Here is a 24792-nt window from a genome sequence, read left to right as displayed (position 1 = left end):
AGCTGAACTGAAGAGCTGCATTCCAGGGAGGCTTTATGGCTGCACACTGGCTATCTTGCTGCAGACCAGCTGGGACCAACTGACATCTGTCATAGTGCAAGATACGTATTTGATACCTGCTGATAAGGTCTGAGCCTGGTTTGTGAGCACACGTGAGGTGGCTTCACTTGTTGAGGTCTTCTCGGAACTCCACTTTTGGGAAGGTTTTTGAATGCATCCATAGCTAACACATGGCCTAAAATCCCATTTGATTGTGTAGGAACGATTGACCCTTTGTAAGGGCCCTGAGGGGAGTTTTGTGTGGTCAAGGCATTGATCTCCCGATTGGAATCTCCCAGTAAGGGACAGTTTCAGTGCCTTAGCTTTTACTGAGACTTACAATGGAGATACTGTGCTGCTCTAATGTACTTGGGAGCTTAAAATTAGTCTGTGGTCAAATAATATACCCCAGGGTGTGAGTGACCTGCATTCTGATATCCCTTCCAGGTTACTACTATGGAGCCTGAACGAATTCTATTCTTGTTTTAATTTGTTCTTGACCTGGAACAGTTCCTTCTAATTTGAGCCACTAATTAGGAGATGATTAGAGTTATCTCTGAGCTTTTCCATTAAGAATTTGGTGCCTCAGCTGCCTTGATTCCAGGATTCTGGAGCAAGTTACTGCTTTTGGCATTTAGAATCTGCACTTCTGCATTATTCATGTTAAAGAGCCTCTTTGATTTTCTTTTTTTTGCCTTTTAGCTAAGAATGCACCTATAGAGTATTCATGTAGAGATTGATGGTGTTTCTAATAGCATGTTATCTTAATAAAAAAGGAAAGAAAGAAGAAAGCAGCATGTATCATTACTTACTGATCAGATTTATATTTCTCTGTTCCTCTGAAGTATTGTAGGTAGTGCATCTATTTTAAATTACACCTATATTAGTGTACTGGCTTTTTCCCTGCCCCTGAGTAATTTAGGACAAGTGTTTCTTTTCCCAATCCATATGATAGTGAATTACTACTTTAGGCTCAGTCTCATAAATACACGCAGTTCTCCCGCTGTAACTTGGTGTGAGCAAATTCTATTTAAGCCTTTTAGTTTCCTTCCATGGAGAGAACTGCACATGGACTGAAGCTATTTTATTAGCTCTGAAGTGAAAGAGGAACTTCATAACATAAGGGGAATTTTTTTAAAGCATCTCTTCAATGTGCAGATGTTCTCTTCTCTCCCTTCTCTTTTTATGCTGCTCATTTTCCCCTCTCCCTTCCCTATAGTGTGTAATTCAGTAGTTTCCTCTCAGTAAGCCCCCACAGCTGTGGGCTTGGGCTTTTTATGGGGTAGAATGCAAGTTAAACTTGCTTTTTAGTTCTTGGGCTGTGTACTTCCCTAGTTTAAGTCAGAGAAGGAACACAGTTGTGACACTGGAATGAGTCCATGTTCCAGATCATCAGGCAGCTCTGAGGTCCTAACCACATGGTGGGCATCCCCTTCTTTTCTAGAAGAGGAGGGTATTGGTATCTCTTCACTTTTTGCCATTCATAATGACTTCTGGCATTCCATATGGACTTCTGTTGAGGTTTAGATGTAGTTGAGATAGCTTCCCTTGTTTAAAAGAATGAGCCTTATTCTTCAACATCTGATTCCTTGTATATGTTCTCTCCAGCTCCTCAGTCTAGCATTAGTTATCAAAGCAGGTTCTTTTTTCAGTCTGTTTGTACAGGCTCTGGTGGGGTGTGTGGTTTTCTTTTCTCTTTGAAAGGCCAATCTTTCCTGGTTTGCCAGAAATTTTGGGGCTTTTTATGGTTAAATTGAGGCCATTGGAATACTGCATTTTATTATTCTAACTTGGTGAGTACAGCGTTGTGGGTGTTTCGTTCTACAGACTGTTGGTTGTCCAGAAATTGCACCATAATCCAGTGATGTGTTTGCAGAAGAAGAAAAACGGATTAATGTTGGAATGAACCAACACTTTTCACTAAGGCCTATTGTGACCCAAAAATAGGCTGAACTTCAATGTCATTAAAAGATTCTGGGATATAATAGTTCATTATTCCATAGCAGAGTGAAAAAAATCATACATTCCTTCTTAAAGTTAGGGTGAATTAAAGATCAACAGGAGACCTGAGTACTCCAACCATATAGTGTGTGTGTTTCTAGATTTTGGTGTATTTCTTCATTGAGGTTTATGTATGCAAAGGGCACGACTCACTGTGAAAGCACTGGAGAAGCTTTGTGCAGGAAGGGCTGGTGTGTCTGGCAGCTGGGGAAAAGATGGGAGGGATGGAGGGATGGATGGATGGAGTGTATTGCCCACGTCTTCCTAAGAAAATGAAGAATATTAACATACAATTTGTATCCCTCATGAGTTAAGGAAACCTGGAAAAGAAATGAAGGGATTAGATCTGAAACCAGTGCCCGGGCACTTCTAGCAAGGTGGTGGGGCATAGGCAGTTAGTGCACCTTGGTTTTACTGGCTTTTAATATTGTTAGAAATATTTATCAAAACCTGGGAAGAGGAGTTGTGGTTAAATATACTTTCACAAAGGTTATTTAGGTGCAAAATCCACTGAAATCCCTTTTTCCTGTTTTGGTTTCTCTGCCTTTTTTTGGGTTGCTGTTTTGATCCCAGAAGTTTGAATCTGGAGTGTACCTGATGTCTTTGGCTAACAGTGGTCCTTAAGTACATCTGTTATTCGCAGTGTTTTTCTCTCAGTAGAACTTGACCAGGTGGAAATGGCCAGAGTTGAGGGTGAAAGCTGTGTTGTATCTCGTAACAACCTCCAGTGGTGGCTTGAACAGTGTGTAGGAATGGACTGTTTGAACTGCCATGGAACTTCAGGTTCTTACTGCAACCCCAGCAGGATCCTGGTTGTTGGGTGGTTGCTTTTCCCTAAAGCCAACCAGGTTGGGTGTGTTTTGTTTGGTGTTCTGTGTTTTCAAGTGTGGCTGATGCCCTGCTGGGAGCTGGGTTGAAACTTGGGTGCAAGAAAGTGGCAATGTGCCATCTCAGGCCTTTAGAAGCAAGTCCCCTGCAAATCTTTTCTCATTAAAGGGCCTCTCTTACCCTCTCTTTCTCCCTTATTCAGTGTAATGTGGGCAGAAAAATCACTGGTGCTAATGTAATGTTTTACAGTAAAGCTTCATCTCATTTCTTCTTGTTCGGTTCTGTTTCATTTCATGTAGTGTGAAATGTTTTTAAGTGGGTATAATGTTCTAGAAGCCCATTCTTCAAACTGCCCTCAGTGTGCTTAGTTTGATACCGCACTTCGGCTCTCCTTGCAGGACCTCTCGGTGTGCTTTGCATTATGCAAATGTGTGGCAGGAATGAGTCAGATGATGTTCAGAGTTGTGATCAGAAACCATTTGCAAGTGTCTTCCTCTTGTGTCTGTGTGCGTGTCCTGCTAGAGAGGAAGTCTGAGCAGCTTTGCAGTTACTGGAAAACAAGAAGCTTTCCTGTCTCTCTTCATATCCTCACTGTGAAGATCAGCCAAACCAAGTACCTGTACGTTTCCTCTCCAATTTAAGGTGTTGCTAGACATAAATCAGTCAAAGCAGATTAAATAAGCTATGTCCATCAAAAATACACTCATTAAAAGCATCACCCTGCCCCTAACAAATCTCTGATGCATACAGTTGCAGTTCTTAGTGGTACATTGGTATTTAGGTGCCTTAAATGATGGGGTGGAAAGCTGAGCTCTTGCGTCACTAATGCTGTTAGTTTTATGCACTGGAATGGCCTTGATTTGTACAGGGCAAGCTAAGCTTCATTAATTTCTCTTGATTTTAGTCAGTGCTGATTTATAACTGAATTCATAATCTCATTATGAAAGTGTCTTGGTTTAAGCAAGGGTTTGTTTACATGCAGGTAGGTTAAGATTCTGATAGCAAAAAATAACCTGAACTTCCACTACTGTTGGTTTTGCTGTCCTTTCTGTGTGGACAGAATTGAGTGACCAGCCCTGTAGAACTGATGTGATCAGCTCTTCTCTTCTGGCTTTTGTCAGTGAACCACCCCAAAATGAAATGGGGGATAAGTACACATCTGCCTGTCCTCCCCACAAAGGAGAGTTAAATTTAACATTTCAAGTGCCCAGATAAGAGGTCAGGCAGCAGCAAGTTCTGCACATACACAGGGCTGAGGCAATAGAAAGAGCTTCATGTGGATGCCAACCAACTCATTAACTGTGGCCATGTCTATATAATACATGACAAAATTATGAGGGCTGTGAGAGTGTAAACAGGCCTTTTGTGGGCTGAGTTAAGACATATTGTAAAATTACTGGCTTAGAGCAGGTACATACAAACTGCTGATGTACTCTTAAAAGAGTTATGGGTACAATTAGTCTGAACTGGCAGCTGAACCTGCTTGGGAAGAGATTGGATTTTTGTGGTGCCTTTATCTTTCCCTTCCTTTCTCAGGTCTTTGCGTAAGTAGATGACAGTACTGCTGCTGAACTGCACATCCAGCCTCAAAGGTCTCATGTTGCTTTGATTCAGAGAGCCTGAGGCTTCTGCTGACCTACAGGGTAGGCCTTTTGTTCTGGAAAAAGTTAGGAGCTGTTTGTTGCTTGAAAAATCATTTTCCATTTATCCTATAGCCACCAGTCTGGTTTTAATGCCTTGGATGATCTCTTGCTTACCTCTGTCTCCCACACCAGTGTTATTTAATTTGAAGGCATCTTGCTGGTCCTATTTAGTGCCCAAATCTAGCATGCTTTTCTTCCTTTTCTCTAAGTTTCCCTAGTGCTGATTCTTGGCCAGGTTCTGCTGAGGTAGCTGGATAGTGGCTACGATAATCACACTCAGCTATCTTGTATATCTGAGGCTGTTTCATGCTTCCCCTCTCCCTTCACCACTACTCATATCCTGTAGATAGAAGAGCTAAGGGGTCATTCCATCTTCAATGTGCATCTCTTTAATGTGCTGTCTTAAACCAGGATTAAAACTGTGCATTCCTGTGCCTGCTGTGTGGCAAACTGGTCACAGATGGGATTTGCCATCTTGACACTGCTTATCCACCTTGTAGTAAAAATCAATGAGCAGTCTCCAGTCACATGCAGTTTTGAGATCCTTGTTTTTCAGACTACTGGCTCTTTCCTCAGTGTTCCCGGTTAAAGCATCTGGGAATGGGATTGGCTAAAGTCTCAGTAAATTAGGCTCTTTAATATTCTGCAGCATATTATAATGACATTAATGTATTACTATTTCTTATTGCTTATGGAGTATGGTTTTGGAATTCCTGATTCTCCCTTCCAATATGTTCTATTAGAATTGGTTAAATGGGTCCAAATCTAGAAAAATACTGACTTAGAGCTACAGTACACCTTACAAAGCTGCTTATTCTAAAAAATTGGCCTCCTGTTATCTCTGATTTCATGCTTTTTCCATCTGTCTCAAAATGAAGAGATTAGGGCCTGATCCGAGCTACGTGTGTGAGGCAGATTATGGTAATCTTATTATTCTGATCTCATTACACTTAGTCTCTAGATCTGAAAATGTCCTGGGGTTAACCCTTTCTTCAGCAGCTGCAAAAGCATGTACTGAAAAGGTAATGGAGGTGCGTTCTGCAGACTTCACGTTAAAGCTTTATATTACCCTGAAATAATGAAGATCTCAAAGACTTTCCTACTGAGAGTAATACACTTGGTTGTTGTTGGGTTTGGTTGTTGGGGTGTTTTTCTCTGAACAGGCTGTCTAAAATGATGAGTAAATCCACTTTGAGTTACAAAGGATTAAATTCACCCTGTATATATGACATTAAATAAGAAATGGTTGTTGAGAATTGCATTTTCAGCTTAAACAAAACACCTTCTGGAGATCCGTAGTTCGTGATAGGTTAGAATTATTTTTTCTAGCTTCTCTGAAAAGAAATTGGGATTTTTCCAAAGTTTTGTCCCAGTGTTTGGCACAGAAAACAATAAAACTTAACGGAGTCTCTCCTGATCTCATTGCAAGTACATGCAAGTTAATGCAAGATGCTGGAAAACATGTAGCTGAGTATTTTAAATGAAGAAGGGGCAACTGAATTGGAGCACAGAATTCCCAAACATTTTAGTATTTATAGCACAACGTTACTATTGTTACTGGTAGGTCAATATTAGTTGATTGCAAAGGGTTAACTTTCTAGTCTGTGGTGGAAAAAGGGACTCTCTTCTGCACAGGGCTAGTAAGTTTTACTGGGAACACTAATGCAAACGTTGTTAGGTGGACTTTGAGGATTACAAGAGGTCTTTGTCTCCAACTTATGGAGTAAGCTCTGTCCCTTCTGCACAGTTTCAGGCACCACAAGTGTTGCTTCTTCAAGCCTGTAAGTGAAAAGAAAGCAAAGTGACAGCTGATGCTTGTGGGAATTACAAAGCAAATATGTTTCTCTGTCTTTCAGAGATTTGGGTTTTATTGTAACTCCTGTTTGAACAGATTCATCGGCTATTTGAGTGTACTACACTGATGGACTTCCAGATTAGCTACTGGAGGGAGCTCTCTTTAAAGTATTTGAATATTGCTCTGACTGTTCTACTGCCATCTGTGAACATCAAGCATATTTCCATGTCCTATCCTGAAGTTGCTTTTGAGAAGAAGATTGGAAAGGAAGAGGAATGAGATGTGTTAGTACATCAGAGGTGGGATAGAAGGAAGGAAGTTCCTTCTTCTGTGTTCTGTCATTTTTACAGGTTATCTGAATTGGACCTTTTAGTAGATTGGGGTATATTGTTAGACCTGGTTTTGCTTAGGGAGAAGCATACAGTGCAGGAACATCACTTAAGTTGCTACCCTATCTGCCTAGAGTACAGAGTGTGTACTCATGACAGAGTGTGTGCCTACATTAGGCATCATTGTTTTGTAGTATGGGAGCACTTGAGTTTTTCCTCTAGTTGCTAATTCCTGTGCTCTCATGTAAGTGACCAAGCTCCATTGGGAATGAGCATGTTGGCAAAAATGGAGCCTTTCCAAATGATCTTCACCCTGCTTAGTCTTTAACTTCTCAGACACTTGGGCCAGCACAGGGTGGGAGTGGAGAGGGCAGAGTTGGGAATGAAAGGCTGGAGGGGAGAAAGTGCTGGGAGAAGCTTAATGTAGCTCTGTCACAAACTTCACTTCTGGAATCACTGCCTTGGGGATATGCCTTGGCATTCCAAAACGGGATACTCTGTTTTGTGTGTCACTCACTTGTGATAGTGCAGACATCTGTAGAGGTGCACTGTGAACCAGTCAGGGGAAAGAGGTCCCTGAAGAGGGGTTTGGTTGGTTGGTTTGGGGGGGGGGGGTTGTTCTTGGTTTGGGGTTTTATTGTTGGGTTTGGTTTTGTTTGGGGTTTTTTTAGCTAAGGTTGTGTTTGATTTGGTTCAAAGGAGCTGTGCTGGGAGGGAGCAGCTTTGGTGTGGGAGCCTTCTCAGCATACCCTACACTGGCATTGCTGCTGAAGGCTTTTGCTGATGTCAGACTTCAGCCTTCATCTCTGCCCTGGGGCTATACATTTGGCTAAGTCTCATGATGGCAGAGCAGCGTTCTCTTGCTGATTATAGAGCAGCCCTTTCTTTTTGTAACTTGAATTATTTTTCTTGCTGTTCTTAAGAGCTCCTTCAGAATTTGCCTTACCAAAACGGCTGCTTCTATTGTGCATTCACACTGGGTGGTGATGGTTGTTTTGCTTTGAGTGCTGAGTTGCTGGCAATGTTTTAATATATTTTTAGATAACAGTGAAGTATTTGTTTTTCAAATGAGAGGTAGGAAATTGCAAAGAATAAAGAATTGCATGAGCTGGCTTAGTGATAGCATGCCTGTTCCATTTGGGGTAGTGGAGGAGGAAAGGGGAATAGATGGTGATGTAAGGGCTGTTTCTGTGACACTCCTCCAGTAATAACTTCTGTGAGGAGCTGTAAAGGGCTGAAGGAAAAATAAAGACATTGAAGATTTGTGGACTTTGCTTGACATGAGCCATATCTCCTCTGTTGTAAGAGGAGCATAATTCAGATGAGCACAGTGAACCCTTCCTGTAGCAAATGCAGAACTTCCCCTGAACTTGATTCTTGACAAAGCAGAGGGTAGATTGCAGTCACTATGAGGGAAGGGTTAACTCTATAAGCAAGAAGCATTAAGACTCCTAATGAAATTCTAGCAAACAGAGTTTGGAAGCTCTGCATTGATGAGGCAAGTCTTTACTTTGTGCTGGTTACAGGTTGCAGTAAGCCTTACACCTGAGGAACACACAAAGCCTGGAGGTTGGAGGCTGGGGTTTTGTAACAGTAGAAAAGTCAAGGGGCTTTCTTCAGTATTTTAAAGTCTGTTTCCTGGTCTAATTATCACTGCTCAGTCTTTCCCATGTTGCTGGTGTGTGAAGTTTGCTTAATGAAGACCAGTATCTTCTGTCCCACAAGTATTTATATCATCTTGTTCTCCATCTATATGCCTGGTAAGTTTTAGAGCCACAGCTGAGTTCTGTTGTCCCAACGGTGTAGGTGTAACTGCTGCTGCCCGTCTTAACAAGAAGTACAGCTTCCTTGCATGGACTGACAGCTGTTTATAGAGGGCTTCTCACCTGGAATTCTCATTTTTCACCTCAAAATGAGATTTCAGCACCATTTACTTCATTCTTTCAGTAGGGCAGGGACTGAAACGCATGGGCGGGGAGTTACTGATGTGTTTTGAAGTTGGGGGAAATGCACTTCAAATAGATGGCAATAATCTATCCTTAGATCACTAGGGCCGTGAAACCTTCTTGGTGCTAACAGGAAATGGCAGACTTCAGCTTCATTGGCCAAAGAGATCAGCCTTTGCAGGTGGGGTCTGAACTAAATGGTGATGACATTTAGGGCAGCTGTCTGAGGGCAGTGGAACTGGGGCTTTTCCTTCTCTGTACTTTCAGATGCAGATTGCAGTTATATGCTCTTGGGACTGGTAAAAAAAAAGTATGTCTGTGCCTGAGATGTGTAAGAAATCAGGGAGTGTTGATTCTTCATAGCAAATACTGATAATGCAGTTGTTACAGAAAGGATATCGCAGTTAACACTTGCTTGGCATCCTATGTCTGCAAGGTTCAATATCGGTGCACCGCTATTGCCATGTGATTTTTAAACATGTAGTCATAAAGCCCGGCTCTTCTCATGTGCAGTTTCACAATGTGTAGTTGGATGGAAGAGCTGACTTTTTGCTATGCATGGCAGTGATAAGCCCAGTAAAGAATCCACCTTGTCAGAAGGACCAACAGCTGGAAGTACGGAGCAGAAGCAGACTCGAGCAGCCCACCAGTACTTCTTGTGAGTGTCTCTGAACTCAACAGCTCTTCCACGCATTAGGTCTGTGGTTTTTCTGTCTATGCTGCAGAAATGCTCTGCTGTTGTCCCAGGATCAGTATGAGGTTTAGGTTAACCTGGCTGCATGACCTCAAGAAAACTTCTCTATCTTCCTCATTAAAGGTCCCAGCTTCAATTTGTGGACAGCTTGAAACAAAGCTGTCTTACCACTTACCCAAATAAGCCTGTGCCCAGAAGACACAAATACCTCGGTCAGCCTCAGCTGAGTACCTCACTCTGCTTCCCCATTTCCCTTCTACTCACTCACATTCAGCTGAGTCTTGGGTTTTTGCTGCCCCTTTGCAGGATTACCTGTGTACGGCTTCTCAAGCTCTTGTCCACCTGTTCCCATAGTCTGCTCTGTTTAACTCTGTCTAGATGAAACTTCACACAAGTGGGAAATTAATTCTTGCTTATGTGAGTTCTAGGGATGGTTGTTGGAGGAATTGTAGAGCAGTTTGTGTCTTTTGAAACTGGAATGAAGGGTGTTTCCTTCATGGCACTGCCTGCCCTATTCCTTTCCTTCCCGTCTCCTTAGTTGCTTGTCTCTCAGCTCTAGGCTCGTATCCTGCACTTGCTGTGTGTCTGTGTTGCTGACCAGCAAACTAAGACAGGTGAAAAATACACCACCACCACCTCCCTGAACTGTTGTGCACATCAGTTCCCCAGTCTGTTGCACTACACAAATGCTTGTTACCACTGCAATGGAGTACATGTGGGAGGCTGCAGCCACACAGCACCGACTGCACAAACCAACTCAAACAGTGCTGCTGCCAAACATCCAGCCACTACAGACTGATAGCCTGGCCTCCAAGTTTGCACTGGGTAGGAACTCATGCTCAGAAGTATGAATTAACATGTCAGGCTGTTAATTCTGAAGTTAAGATGTGTACAAGGTCAGTACTAACAATTTCATTGCTGAGTGTTCTGAGAGATGCCACAAACATCCTCATTCCCGGGTGCAGGTTTAAATCATCTGGATTTTGGCTTGTAGCAGCTCTGTGTTTAGTTGAATACGTGTGCCACTTTCAAGGCATGACTGAACTACTGTGGTTTTTGAGAACCATCAGTAAGGGATCTGAAATACACAAAAGTTCAGTGATACCAGAATAACTAAAGTGTTGCTTAGCTTTCCAAATATATATGTTTAATATGGCCTATCAGATGTAATTAACCTGGGGAACTTTGCTCTGTGTCTAACTAGTTGTCAAATATTCCCAATACCTGTCTGTCAGAGCTGAGTAAGGCTGTTTCACATGCTGTAAAGTTTACAATGCTATAAAATATGAAACAATCAATATTAGAGACAAGAATCTATGCTGGTACAATCCTAAGGCCTTGACATTTTAAAACCAGACGAAGCGAAGTTAATGGGTTTATTGCTCTTTTAACGTGTCTGGTCTGTAAAATAGATGTATAATAAATACTGTAATAAACCAGTTTAAACAAAGCCAGGCATTTAGAGCCAAAAAAAGGATTTGAAGATGATTTATCTTGTAAATATATGCCAATTGCACTGAAAGCTGCTTCTTGATCTTTGGAAATATGTTGGACCTTTTGCTTATATGGTTGCAATAGGTTTTTGACTGGGAAAAAAAAAACAGTAGCTGCAGTTCAAGTGAATTTACTTCTTTACAAGCAAAAAAAAGGCAAGTCTGTGTTTTGAACACATTTGACATTTTTCTTTAAGGCCTTTACAGGATGTATTATTTCTTAGTGTTCTTTAAAATGCAGCAGATATTGTCTCGTATTGTATTTCCCACTGAGATGTAGTTGGGGTTTGGTAGTGGTTTCGGGTAACCTTTGCATGTTTCCCTTCTGTCTTGCTTTCTAGCAGGGGGTTAACATTGATGCCTGACTTGCTCTTTGCCAAATAGTCTGTGGCTGTCAGGGCAAGGTAGGTGCATTTTGTCTTTTTCCAGGTTTTTGAAGTACATCAGCACTGCAGTTTTCTTTATGTCTGTACACATGTTGCTGGTCACTTGAACATCCCAGTGCATCCCAGGATATCAAGCCCAGTAGTCCACTGATGCTGGCAGCCTGTTTTATAAGCTACCAGAGAGACCTCATTTAGGTGAAATCTACCATAGGAGGAATGTAGAAAATCCCAACCAAGCTTGGGTAGCAGAGGTTCCCTGCTGCACTGTCTTTCCACAGTGTAATCTTGGCTATGATAATACTGCATTAATGAACTGGATGATGAAATAGGGCATGCTTATAATATTTGTGGTGATTATTAGTTGAGTTGGGCTTATGCTGAAGATACATTGAAGGAATGTATGCTAAAACCAGGAAGATGTTCAACAAGAATTAATGTACTGTTAAAACACACAAGCAGAAATAATCAACTGCCCAAATACAGGCTGGGGAATAACTAGCTAGGTATCAGTTCCTCTGGAAATACCTTAAACATTATAGTGGGAAACTGGCTGAAAGTGAGGTTATGTCACACCCTGAAGCAAAACTTACAAAGAGATATATAGACAGGGCTGTAATACCTCTACAACATGCAAAGAAATTCCACTCAGAGCATGTAAGGCCTTGGCTGGGGAGCTCTGTAGCTTAAAGTCCACAAGACTTTAAACCACCTCTAAATCTCTGATCAAAATGGTTAAGTTCCACTAGATATCATCTCTCCTCCTGCCCAGCTTTCCCAGCACTGGGATAGAGTTTGGTCTTCCTGCAGGATGCCAAGTGAACTGAGCAATATTCAGTTTCAATGGCTGCAGTCACCTTCTGTAGAGGTTTGCATTGCATAGCTGTTACTAAGCAGCTTCCTTGACACATCCTTTTGGACTTTAACCTGTTATTACTTATGTACGTCATAGCAATCCTGTTGTGTACAAGCATTAGAATGATTGTAATAAGAGAACTTCTTTACATGGGGCAATTGCTTGATGTAACTCCACAAATAACTGTTCCTGGCTGCTTAAAAGTGGAGGGTTGAACATTGTGTGCTAGGAAAAGCAATAATTAAGAATGAAAGTACACGAGTGGAGTGTTGGACTGTGAAGAATCCTGTTCTTCAATGAGATGCCAGCCTTTCCTTCTCCTCTAGTAGTGTTGACTACTGTAGTGTGGCTATGGGCAAGGTGTGGGGCAGCTAGCAAGGAACTGCCTTCTGGTCTTAGCTCTGTTGTATAATCACAGAGGAATTGTCCCTGTCTCTGTGCGATGGGTGCATCTGCTTCCTCAGACACAGTGAGGGATACATTCTCCAGCAGTGCATTTTAGTAAGGTATTAGGATGCATGCAAATAGAATTAGGAATAGAAATAGGAACTCTGGGGTATTAAGTAAAATTGTTATGCAAAGCACATTAAGACTGGATTTCACAGGCTGTGAATCGAGCCTGATTTATGGACTGTCACACATGTGTGTTTCCCCAGGGTATTTCTCACTTTTACTGGGTAACCAGCTTCATTTGTATTATAAAGCTCTAAAAGGGCAACCACAGCCGGAATGGCAAGCACATGTTACGTGATTGCTTGCTTTTTGTTACCTTTTTGAGCTTTTCTGTTTGGTACACACCATCAAGTAATGGTTAACAACAGAGCCTGCGTGATGAGAGGAGTCGTGTGAGAAATTTAACCTATTGAGAGGCTTGCAGGCAGCCGCAAGGCCATGGCTGATGTTCTGGCACTGTTTCTGTGTGAAGTTTGCAAGCAGCTCAGAAACACTCACTGGAATGTGTGATGGGGGGGGTTAGTAGTATTGTTATTTTCTGGTAGAGTGGCTTTTGACCTTCATCCCTCAGAGTTTTTGCCAGGAGCTCTTGCAAAAGCCCTACGGTTTCATTAAAGGCCTGAAAAGTTGTACTTTTGGAGAAATAGTCCAGAGTATGTGATAACAGATGTGTTTTATGCTTGGTATCCATGTTGCTAAACTGGGAGGGATAGCTGGAAACAGCCCCTCTTTTAAGATGGCCTGGAATTCATAACATTTGTGTTAGCAGCAGATGCAGGAATAGAAACCAGGAGACCTTACTCTGACCACTAGGTAAATTTCTTCTCAAAATGGAGGGTTTATTGAGGTGCTTAAGGCAATGTATACTCTGTTCTTTATGTACAGATGTGCATATATGCATTTGGGTTATTTTGGGGTGTGGTTTTGGATTTTGAACCTTTTCCAAATAGAGCAGGTTTTTACTCTGAATTCAAGGCTGTTCTCTTTACTCAGTGAAAAAGATGGAGGTAGATGGTGTAGAGCTCTCTAGGCTTAGAGTTAGAACTGTTCTTTATGTGCTTCACTGCTGGCTCTTCTTCTGGGACCCTGCTTAAACCTGAATGAAACAGTGCTAATCTGTTGATTTCCTAAAAACTCAATGGGGAAAGACACTCACAAGCAAATGGCCATCCCAACTAGTACCTGAGCGAATTAATCCACACTGCACAGCAGAAAACTGACCAAATGCCCTTCAATGCTTCCAAATTTGATGTGGATTTGGTTTGAGATTAAGGAAGGATGTTTTGTCTTCTGTTTCCGTGATAACATCCTGAGCACTATAGCTAGTTATAAAAGGCCGGTCCTGGTCTTGAGTCACTGTAAACTCACCCTGGGTCTGTTAAGGAAAAACAACATTCCCCTTCCTCTTTTTAAGAAACTCTTCTTGTGGATCCCAAAGCATTCTGCTCTCTGCATGGGCAAGCCAAACTGCAGAGCTGAAGCTGCGAGAACAGTCGTGTTCTCTTGCACTCCATTTTGATCAAGCACTGACCCGAAACAGTGAACTCGCTGCAACATCCAAATGTTGAGCACTCACCCTTATGTTATGAAGTTCATCAGGGTTAGTGTTCACTTCAGCACCATAAAAGTTGCTGAACATAAAACTAATCTCTCTTCTGAGAGTCCCTGCTGGGACTGAAACTCTTGGGGGTCTTTTAGAGGAGGGAAACCTAATTAGAACACGAGCTGGAGCTACTTCCAGCTCTGTGAAGCTATTTCTGTTTGGCTCGTAAAAGCATCAATACTGATTTTTACTGCAGGCTCCTGTTCTTTTCATAATGGAGGTTTTGCATCAACCTCCTCCTTGAAAATACGCATGTTGTGGTATCTTTAGCTTAACCTTTATAGAAGTGGTGATAGTGGCAGGACTAATTTGGAGAGAATTCTGTAATCGCTGAGGCTGACATCTCACTATCTTTCACAAGCAACAGAAGCAGAACTGGCGAATGCGTTATCATTTTACTTCAATGTGTTTATGCTAGTGGGAGCTTCCTACACAGAACTTCAGTGACGATGAGACCTGTGGCAAAGTTCCTGGAGCTTTAGTGACTCCTTCCAAGGTCTCCATGAATATTTTGGAGGTCACTGTAATATACTTAAAATGCTGAGGTTTTCCTCCCAAGTTGCCCAGAGAAGCTGTGGCTGCCCCATCCCTGGCAGTGCTCAAGGCCAGGTTGGACACAGGGGCTTGGAGCAAGCAGCTCCAGTGGAAGGGGTCCCTGCCTGTGGCAGGGGTTGGAGCTGGATGAGCTTTAGGGTCCCTTCAACCCAAACCATTCCATGATAGGGAAAGAGAATTGTTGTCTAGATTGTTTTACTTCTCTTCCTTTCTCCTATTATCTTAAATAAATAAGTCTTCATAATTCAAGGCTTTTGCCAGAGGGGAAGTAGTAGTACAAGACTTGCAAGGCCTGAGAGGCAGGGTAAGTTAGTCTGTGCTGAGCTCTGTCCTTGTGGCTAGACTTCATTGTACCTCAGCTAGCTTAAAGTTGCCTCAAGTATTCTTGTGTTACATACAAAAAAACACAAAAAGGTGATTTTGAAATGAAAGCTTCGGTGCTGGTTCCCAGCTCCATTCTTCTCCTTGCACTTTGCTGTGTTACAACACACTTTATTGTACTTGCCAGCCAGTGCTACTGTGGGTTTCTTGACCCCTATATCTCTTTCTCTCTATCTGGAGTTTGGCATGATGAAATACTGCATGGTATTGTCATTGCAACTTGCTTTATCTCATGTAGTTAGAACTAACATCATTTCCTATAATCTTACCCAGCTACTTCTTCCTGTCAACCATTCCTGAAGGTTAGGGGAATACTGGATTTACTTAAGAACATTTATATGGGACGAACCTTGCCTTTATCTCATGTAGTTAGAACTAACATAATTTCCTATAATCTTACCCAGCTACTTCTTCCTGTCAACCATTCCTGAAGGTTAGGGGAATACTGGATTTGCCTAAGAACATTTATATGGGACAAACCTCCATTGATTTGTGTGATAGACTTGGGAGGGACAACAGTGTTATCTGTAGTTTGGAAAGAGAAGCTTAGTTCCTACAGTGGCTGTGTCCTGTGACTTCCATTGTCATTTCTGGTTTGTTGTCTCTCACTTTGGGCATGTATTTTACTTTGGATGAGTTTCCAGGCTCCTTTAAGATGAATTGAAGCTCTTGGTCTCTTTAAGAAGGAAATACATTTAAAGACAGCCGTGTTTAACCAGCATTTGCTCTCCTTGGTTCCTGCTTTCAGCTTGGCCTGCTGTGGTGAGCGCTGTCAGTGTGACCCGTCCATGGTGTGCAGTGTGTTGACACAGCGATCATCACTTCAGATAAGGCTCTGGCCACAGCACTGCTTGAGAGCAGGGGGGAAAGGCCCTTGTACGTTGTGTTTGCTATGGTGGGAAGCCTTTCTGCAAGGTTATTTTGGAGTTTGTGTTTTGTGCTTTTAAAAAGGGTGGAAAAAGTGTTTCAATAATGAGAACTGGGGAGAGGGCAAGAATGAAAACCTGTACCATAACACAGCATTGCATTATATTCCAATCTACATGCATTATTTAGGTGTTATTTTATAATGGTTGATACTGAGTGCAGTTTAAGAAGCAATCTTTCTCTTCCTGTTTCCAGTAACACTTACTCAGTGGTTAAGTGTTTTCACAGCTTTTTATATCCACCTCAAGAGCAAGTGTTCACAGTCTTCAAGCATGTCCAAGCATGGTGCTTTAGGTTTTGATCTGAAAAATGGACATTTTGCATTTCCTATGTGTAATTGTGATAATTTGAATATAAGGAAATGTCTAAAACCTTTCAGCAGTTCTGTGTTCTCGAGCTACTCACCTCCATTGGCTCACAGTTGATTTACAGTGCCATTTGACATGCACATCACCATGGCTTTCTCCAGGATGCCGTTTCTGCCACCTTGTTGATGACGTTTGGCAGCCACAGTGAGGAGGATTCACTTGTTCAGGGAAATCTGTGTAACCTGAGGATGGGAGCTGCAGGTTACCTGGCCACATCTTGGGTTGTCTTCTGCAAAATCCCAAAGAGATGGATTTGAATGGCCTGTGGAGCCATTTCAGTAAATTGATGGGGAAGAAAAGTGCTCTGGAATGGACTGTGTTGAACTTGCTCCTTTGGATCCGGATGCAGCTTCCCCTGAAGCAGTAGGTGCTTACTGGTTTGTTAGATGGTTCATACCTCTCTTCTTGGAGCAGAAAAGGAGCCATTTTTCCTCTGAAATGAAAAGCTGTGTTAAAGCACCTCTGTGGAAAGTGAAACCATCCTCCCAACCACCCTCCCATCCTGGGACACGTGTCCAGGCTTCAAACTTCAGTTGCAGAATTGCTGCCTTTGAATCATTTGTTCACTTTAACACTTTCATTCCCTGTGACACTCAGTTTGAGTGTCACAAGCACTTCCCTAGCATTCCCGAGGCTTTGAAGAGCGTGTTTCATGTACTGCATCATTTTCTTTGTGGCAGGGGCAGTTCAGCTTTGTGGAGGAGCAGGAACAGATCGGCAGCAAACAGCTTGTGCTTGAGCAGTTGTGCAGCTGCACTAAGAAATGCAAAGAATCCCCAAACTTTACAGGTCAGGAAAATAAGGAAGTTCAGAGCCCTTCCTGAACAAGTTTTTTGGGTTTTGTCACTCCAGAACTGGAGCATTCCAATGAATTTGGCTAAATTTGCAAGCACATAAGTACGTTTGAGGCCTTCTGTTTAGTTCATGTTTGCATATGGAAGTCAGCTTAAGAGTTGAGATGCCAGATCTGCTTGTTACATTCCTATTTAGTGCCTGCATATTCCTGAAAGTTGGTTGGTTTTGAGGGGATCAAGACTGATGTGCAACAGTTCACAAGGATGGAAAAGCAGTGTGTACACATACTCGCTAGGTATGGGGCTAGGAATGGCTGGGGATGCTTGCTGTTGGGAACTGTGCCTCTTGAGCAGCGCCTCTTCTCATTTCCATGGGAACAGATGGGCTTTTGTTGATAAGAGACCTATTATCAAAGTAGGAAACTGATGGGCAGCAGTTGAGCCACTGTTACAGTAAACCAGGGCTGACTGCAGGCTGAGGACATCACATGGCACTATGTGTTCAAATGGAGTAGCTAAAAATATCCTTCCTTCTTCCTCCTCTTAGGCACAGATGCCCCAGTGTGAAAGGAAGAGACGCTCTGGCATAGATTTGCTTAGATGTAGAGCAGACAGGGGGGTTGGCTGCAAAGGAATGCTTTATGTTGTGACCTATACAAACAGCAGCAGCTTTTAGCAGTCGAGAGAAGTGTTTGTGCCTTTAGACTTCTGTGCAGCCTCTGAAGGCTGCCTCCCTTTGGAGCACTGAATCTTTAAGCTTCATTTTGGTGCTTTGTTTCTTGGTATTTATTTGTACTCAGGGAAGTTTTCAAAGCAAACCCCAGTGATACATGCAGTACTTGGACTAAGTTTTAACTTGGGATTGTAAGTCTGGGAAAATCTTAACCATAGCTCAGGTAAGAACCTTTATTTTCTTTAGAGGCTTAGCACTGTCTTTTAAGGATCTAGGTTACACATTTTACTATATGGAAATCACTGGAGGCCAGTTGGAGCTGTGGGATAGAGGGATTTACTGGATGCTTTCTTTTAAATGCTTTGCAGCATGATGGTTTAAAGTCAGTTCTTTCATTTCAGTGGGTTTACAGTTTGAACGAGCAATGTCAGATGCAAATGTCTTAGGCTTGATACATCAGTGCAGAGAGTTCGTGTGTTCCTGAGTTACTTTTTAGTTGTATTTCATTACTGGCTGTCAGTGGCGTAAGTTGTTTTCTTGAAGGCTGTAATTTTACATAACTACCCTGCAGTTGTCTTACAGCTGCATAACTTCATAATAGCAGCACCTGAATTCCAGCCTTGTGCACATGGCTGCAAAGTTGCCCTGAAATTAAGGTGCTTGAGTACCTTAAAAAGCTTCATTTTTGCTTGGCTGAGCCTTGGGAGCAGCCCCAGCAGTGCCTGTTTGAGGCTCTGTCAGGAAACAACGATTCTGCAGTTTATCTCTGTTGTGGAGATGAGTCCTCTTGAAACAACGCGTGAACATGGAGCCTTGGACAGCAAACAGCACCTTGTGTTGCCTCTGGAGGGGTGCACGACCTGGAAAGAGGAAAGGATCAGGGGTGTCCTCGGGGTAACTGTGTGTGTCCAAGCTCTCTGATGTGTAATATAGGGCATGGGAAGTTTGGCTGTGTGCTGGGGTGTGAATGGAGCTGTGATAGCTAGGTAAACTGCCCCTAGGAAGGACAACAGGCACTGAAGATCCATCAGCCTGGGTGTGAAGCAGGAAAAAAGCCCTTGGAGCAAACAAAGGGACTAAAGGGGGGGGGGGGGGGCGGAGCTGTGGAGGATTCATTATTACAGCAGTAATCCCCGACCAGGTTGTACATGCATCTGTGTAGGCAGTTCTCCTTACTCTACCTTTTAACGAGCTATTTCTGATGGTCACAAAGCTTAATGCCTGCTTCAGCAGTGCTCCCTCACTGGCATTTGGCTTCAGGCCATGAATTGATGAGTACCCCAAGCCCTGTGTGATTTGGCTCCTCCACACCTATTAGCATATCTTCAGAGCAAGATAAAACTCATTAAAATCATTTACATTTGGGCATTAGAATTTCTGATGCTTTTTAATAGCCATTGCCAAGCACAGCAGTATTAAACACACGGATCCATAGCGGTGTCCTTCACGTGAAGCTACAGTTTGCCCTTTTTATTCTCATCTTTGGAAAAAGAACAGACTGCCATATCCCTTAACTGCTCTCTGATGGTAATGAAACAAGTTTGGAGGACACAGTGTTATCAAAGGTTTAATCCGTGCTGTCTTTGATAAAGGAACACACATGATTGCATAAAATCTGGCTTGTTAGAAGTCGCATCACAGTGTGTCATGTTTGTGTTCTGTTGTATTGTAAATGACTCTCATGATGGCAGCTGAGGTATGTAACAACCAGACTTCCTTGTCATTTTAATCTTCATCTTCCCTACCCAGTATTCTGCAGCTGCCTCTTGGTATCCTCTACCTGTACTTTGTATTCTGGAGCTGAATGTATTTCTGTACAGATGCTGCCTTGCAGTCAGTATGGTGGTTGTAAGAGATGTACACTGCTTTCTTGCTTACATCTGTGGATCTGCATTAGCTTTTACCTCCGAGCCTGTGACAGACCCACACTTGAACCTGTGGTCAGGTTATCCTTTCTAAATGACTGAACTGTAATGCATGCTAAAACTATTTGTAAGTAAATAAATGGAAGCCCAAAGTAGTAATTGCACAGAGGATAGCTTGAGTATTTTTATCCATATGAAAGCAGTTAGGATCTTCTAAGTGTTAAAGTCTCTTCAACTGAAAATACTACGATATGGGCTGTAAATGTGCATAACTTTGCTCACCTAAAGTTCTGTAGATGTAGCTCTGCTCCTGTGCCAGTTCTGCAGTGGAAATGCTGGCACGTGGAGGATGCACACCATCAGCTGGGAGTTAAGGAGCAGCCAGGTAACATTGCCTGCTGTAATTCACTGAGCAGGTCCAGATTCTGTTTTCTCTTTGCTTTGCCAGGTTTCATCTCGGTAGGTGTTGAGGTTTTTCTCTTTCCTATGCAGCAGTGAGGCAGATGAGGGTGTTGATCTGTCATGTGTGTTTGAAGGGCAGCAGACATTGATCCTCAGAGTTGAATTTTCCAGAGCACTTCCATCTGCTGTAAGACTTTTAAAGCCTGCACTTGCAAATTCCTCTCTGCTTTTATCTTCTTTTCTTTCCTCTCATCACCCTTCCAAAAGCAACAGTGAGCAAGAAAAGAGTGTTTTGGGGTTTATTTGGTGGATGTCTTCATGGTAACTATGTGTGTATGCAGTATTGATCTCGGGATCAAGGCAGCACATTTGTGCTGTCTTTCTCTTTGCATTTCCTCATCTTCCCGCATCCAGGCCATGCTGCTCTTGTGGTATTTCTGTGACCTGAAGCTTTAAGGAAATAAATAAACCAAAACTCAGATGCAGCTTTTGTTTGCCATTGTCACAAAGCTAAAATAGAGCCTAAGGAAGCTCAGGAATGAAAATGCTCTGGGGAAAGTGGTGTTGTGTTACTTCATTTTAAAGTGGGGGGGCAGGTTCTGTGCAGCGTTTGCTTCCAACACCAAATAAAATCAGTTTGTAGAGGGGTAGTTTCAGACTGTAGCATGGCTTTATTTCCAGCACATAACACCATTAAAGAGACTCCTTTCAGGATGGCATCAGCCCTGCCTATTGCACTGTACCACAAATTCCATGGAAAACAAAGCACTGAAGTTTCAAAAGCAAGTATGCTTTGAAGTATCAATCTGTGCTTTGTAAAGTACCTATTCATGTGACTCCTCTCTTGTGACTCCTCATCTTTCATTCATTGTAGAATAGAGTAAGGAAAGTATCCCTTAAACAAACTTTTTCCATGTACATTTGCTGTTCGTGTGCTTAACTTGTCTTCTTAACCTAATGTTAATCTGCTCACCATGCAGATCACTGTCTCTGCTGTCTGTTTTAACCTGGGTTTAACTTGTATTGACAAAACCAGCTGAAGCTGCCAGTTGTATCTATACTTGTGCTAATGTCATGAGGAGGTGGTTTGTAGAATCTTCTGTAATAGAGGTGTTGCCTTGAACCTTTTACACACCCAACGTGCAACCAGTACAAATGTAGAAAAGCTGGATGGAATCATGTTCATGCTGAAGGCATCAGATTTGTCAGCTGAATCCAGGGAAAAGTGATTATTAGAAGGAATAAAGAAACGGAATTTCTTGGCTTGCAGATTTTGAACAGAATTTTGTGATGGTGACAGCCCACTTGATAGATGTGTGCCAAAGATGGTGTTGTTGAAAGTACCTGTGGACTTGAGTGACTTTCTTACTAAAGTAGGGGGGGTTGGCACTAAATTCCTTTGGCTATTTTAAATGACAGTCCTGAACACTCACGAGATGCAGAGCAGGATGACTGGCACCATTTCTTACAGGTTCATCTCACAGGAGCAGTCTTAGAAACAATAATGGGAAGAAATTAACAAGTACCTTCACCCCTTCTGCTGTATTTGAAGATTCATAAGCTTAGTTTTTGTTTGCTTCCTTCAGGTTTTGAATGAAGAATGCGATCAGAACTGGTACAAGGCAGAACTCAATGGAAAAGACGGCTTCATTCCCAAGAACTACATAGAAATGAAACCACATCCGTAAGTAGAGCTTTGGTGACAGGCTCCCCTGATCTTGCTTTTGTGCATCCCCTGAAACAGAAGGATTTTCTGCTGAGTACTTTGCAGACTGTACCATACTGGATCTACCAAAGTGTGTGGTTAGATAAAGGATGCTGTTGAGTTGTATCTCTGGATATACTGTTTAACTCATTCACAGCTAGCTGTTCAGGAGGGCATTTTTGGAAGCTTTTCTGGTCGTTGCTCTGGTGTTTTGCTGTAGGATAAGAGAGGTCTTGGGGGCAGCAGGCGTAAACCAGCAGAGAACTCTTCAGTAGTGAGTTGTCACAGGAAAGAGGAGTGACTGTGTTCCTGTGATGATTCTCTGTTTTACTTAGCATAACAGATAAGAGTAAAAACTGGCATTCACAGCTGCCCAGAAACATGTTTAAGGACATTTGGAGCACTCTTAGTAGGTTTGTCACATCCTGAGTATGGAATCACAGAATTATTTAGGTCAGACAAGACCTCTAACAGTCATCTGCTCTGACACCTTCCTCACCAAAGAGGCCACCCTCTGGTTTGATGTGGCATGATCAGGGGATTGCAAATGTACATTGTAGTTTCTCTTCAGCATTTATTTCAATCATCATACATCTCTTTGCAACACTTTTGCAGGCATTGGAGTTCTAATGTGGTGATGTCCTCTGTGATGATCAGTTTGTTCTGTAATCATCCATGGTTTCAAGGGATAGAGCTGTCAGGTTTTTATACCAAAAGGGAATGAACAAGTGGATGAATTGGTGTTTTTTAAGTATAATTACTTCAACCTTTTCTGAAGCTGTTTAAACTGCTGGTGGCAGCTGGATGGAGTTAGGGCCAGGTGTCAGCAATGCTGGGAGTCAGAACTAGTGTGTTAACAGCCCTGGCAAATTATGCAGGAGTTTTTACAGCATAATGTTTGCTCAGTTGTAATGCAGAACTCTCATCGTACAGACCGTACAAAAAGCACACTGCAGGCAGCTGAGGAAGGGAATGCTCCTTTCTTTTCTCAGCCTGGTGTCAAATCGTGTTGTGGGAAGGTGGCAGAAATGCTTTTCAAGAGGATTTGGAAAGACAGCAACTGCAAATGGCTTTAAATCCTGTCCTAGGATCTGAGACTCCAGCCCCAGAGCCATGTTTCTTCTTGCTTGTGTTTTGCACATCTTAGTTGGCTTTGTAACCAGTAGCAAATGAAGCTGAAAGGAAAATGGGGCACCTCTCCTTCACCTTCTGAGGGTTCTGAGGGGTTAATCTGAATTGCCACATCAGTTAACAAAGATTTAAGTAGACATGGGCATGATATTGAGAGAAGAGCTGTAAGAAGCCAGGCAGTGAAGGCTCAAGTGAGTTCAGGGGCACCTTGCTCTCTGTAAAGGGGCATGGGAAGAATTTGCTAGTTATGGGGTGTGTAAGTGAAGTGTTTGTGGTCCTAATCAGCTTTTCTTGAAGATACTGCTGAAGTCTCACTTTGCAGTATTGTAACACAGGTGGAACTCAGCCAAGCTAACTAGTTGTGTTAAAGCCAAAGGAATTGCCAAACTGTGGATTAAAGCAAGTCTGAAAGTGATGTGAACCCTGTGTTGTGCCATCATCCGTGCATCTCCCTCTCACTGTGCAGCATCAGCAGTAATGCCAGGATTTGGATTTGGATTTGGATTGGGTTTTGCAGTGCTGACTAGCTGAGTTTCACCTACATTACAAAGCCAGTTGGAGACAAGTGTTACCCAGCATAGGGAAGCTGTGGGAATGTTGTGGTCGTTCTTTTTGGCCTAATTCTCTCTGATTTTTGACATGCTTTAATTCCTTTAATCAAATTGTACACTGATACTTTGTAGTGATTCAGTAAAGCTTATGGAAGAACAGCAGCTTCAGGATTATAGATGTGCTCTTGAGCTCTTTCAGGCTTTCCTTCTATTTTATGGAGAGGGATGAGGAGTTTTAGGTTGTTTTTTTTAAGATAAGGCTTTCATTTCCAAGTCACATGTGAGTAATTGAGACTTAATTGAGAACTAAAGAGAATTAAACCACTTTGTAAACTAGAACTATGGCAAGATACTGAAGTCATGATATAAAACTTGCTTTATGTAACATTTGGCAAAGTCCAAGACTTCCTTATCTTTCTGAGCATTGTGCCAGAAGCCCAGGAAACAAAATACTACCTCTGAATTCTGACAGGGTTTCACATACTGGTTTCTTTAGGTGGGTTTCTGAAGGCAGCAGAGTGCGGGGAGAGGACAGGTACATGTGCTCCTTCTGCTGCCTCTGCCACCACCTCGGGTACCAAGAAGCGGCACAGATGCTAACGCATCAGGAAAGGACTAAATGCCATGAAGTATCACTGGAAATAGGGTGGCTGTGGGAGAAAGCTTTTGCTTTCCATTTCAGGGGATAAAATGCCCAAAGGATTTGCAAGCAAGTAAAACATGTCTAGGTGATCATAGAAAAACCTCTTAGAGAGGAAGATCTGGTGACTTTGTGACTTGATGAAAGCTTCAGCCTCTCTTAAATGCCTGTTTCATGGGGGATTCTACAGCTTCTTTTTCCTGCACCAAACCCTTCACTGTAGAAAGTAACCTTTGTGTGTGGAGCTCTTGTTACTAAACACTCTCCTCCAAGGTCAACCATCTGCGTGGTTATAGGCTACGGTTGAGTGCTTCTGTTCTGTGTGATCTGTTCCTCGGAACTTTGAGCTGCACTTTTTTGGTTGTGAAGGTTTTCCCACACCATATGACCTACCACTCAGCCCTTGTTTCCTTTTCATCTTGGAGCAGTCAGCAAGTGCAAATGTGAATGTGGGTAAGAATCCTGTGACCAGGGGCTGTTGGTCAGCGCTGCCTATCTGGTTGCCTGAGGTAGGTTCACCTTGGTGCCGTGGAGGTGGTCAGCATGCACAGCGACCAAAATCTCAGATGTGGCTTCCATGGTGCAGCTCTTTGATGTGACTGCTTGTGTGGAAGCTGCTGGATTGTCCCAACTCTAGGAAAAAAGCAAGGCAACAGGCTGCTGAAATAAGTATTATCAGCCTCTTCCCTAGAACTCAACTGCATGCCCAGCTCAGCACTCCTCTGCAATGGAGCCAA

At 42.6% G+C, this 24792-nt stretch overlaps 1 protein-coding gene across 1 annotated transcript in view; it reads left to right on the top strand.

Moving 5' to 3' along the window:
- The window catches only part of GRB2 (growth factor receptor bound protein 2), a 50493-nt gene that overhangs the window by 18129 nt on the left and 7572 nt on the right, over window positions 1-24792 (top strand). Inside the window, exon 3 of the mRNA XM_034067569.1 lies at window positions 21615-21712. Coding sequence (XP_033923460.1) covers window positions 21615-21712 — 98 coding nt within the window. The remainder of the gene's footprint in view (window positions 1-21614; window positions 21713-24792) is intronic.

This window comes from Melopsittacus undulatus, chromosome 11 (assembly GCF_012275295.1).
Source record: "Melopsittacus undulatus isolate bMelUnd1 chromosome 11, bMelUnd1.mat.Z, whole genome shotgun sequence".
Classification (NCBI taxonomy): Eukaryota; Metazoa; Chordata; class Aves; order Psittaciformes; family Psittaculidae; genus Melopsittacus; species Melopsittacus undulatus.
This window is presented reverse-complemented; position numbering and strand designations above follow the sequence as displayed.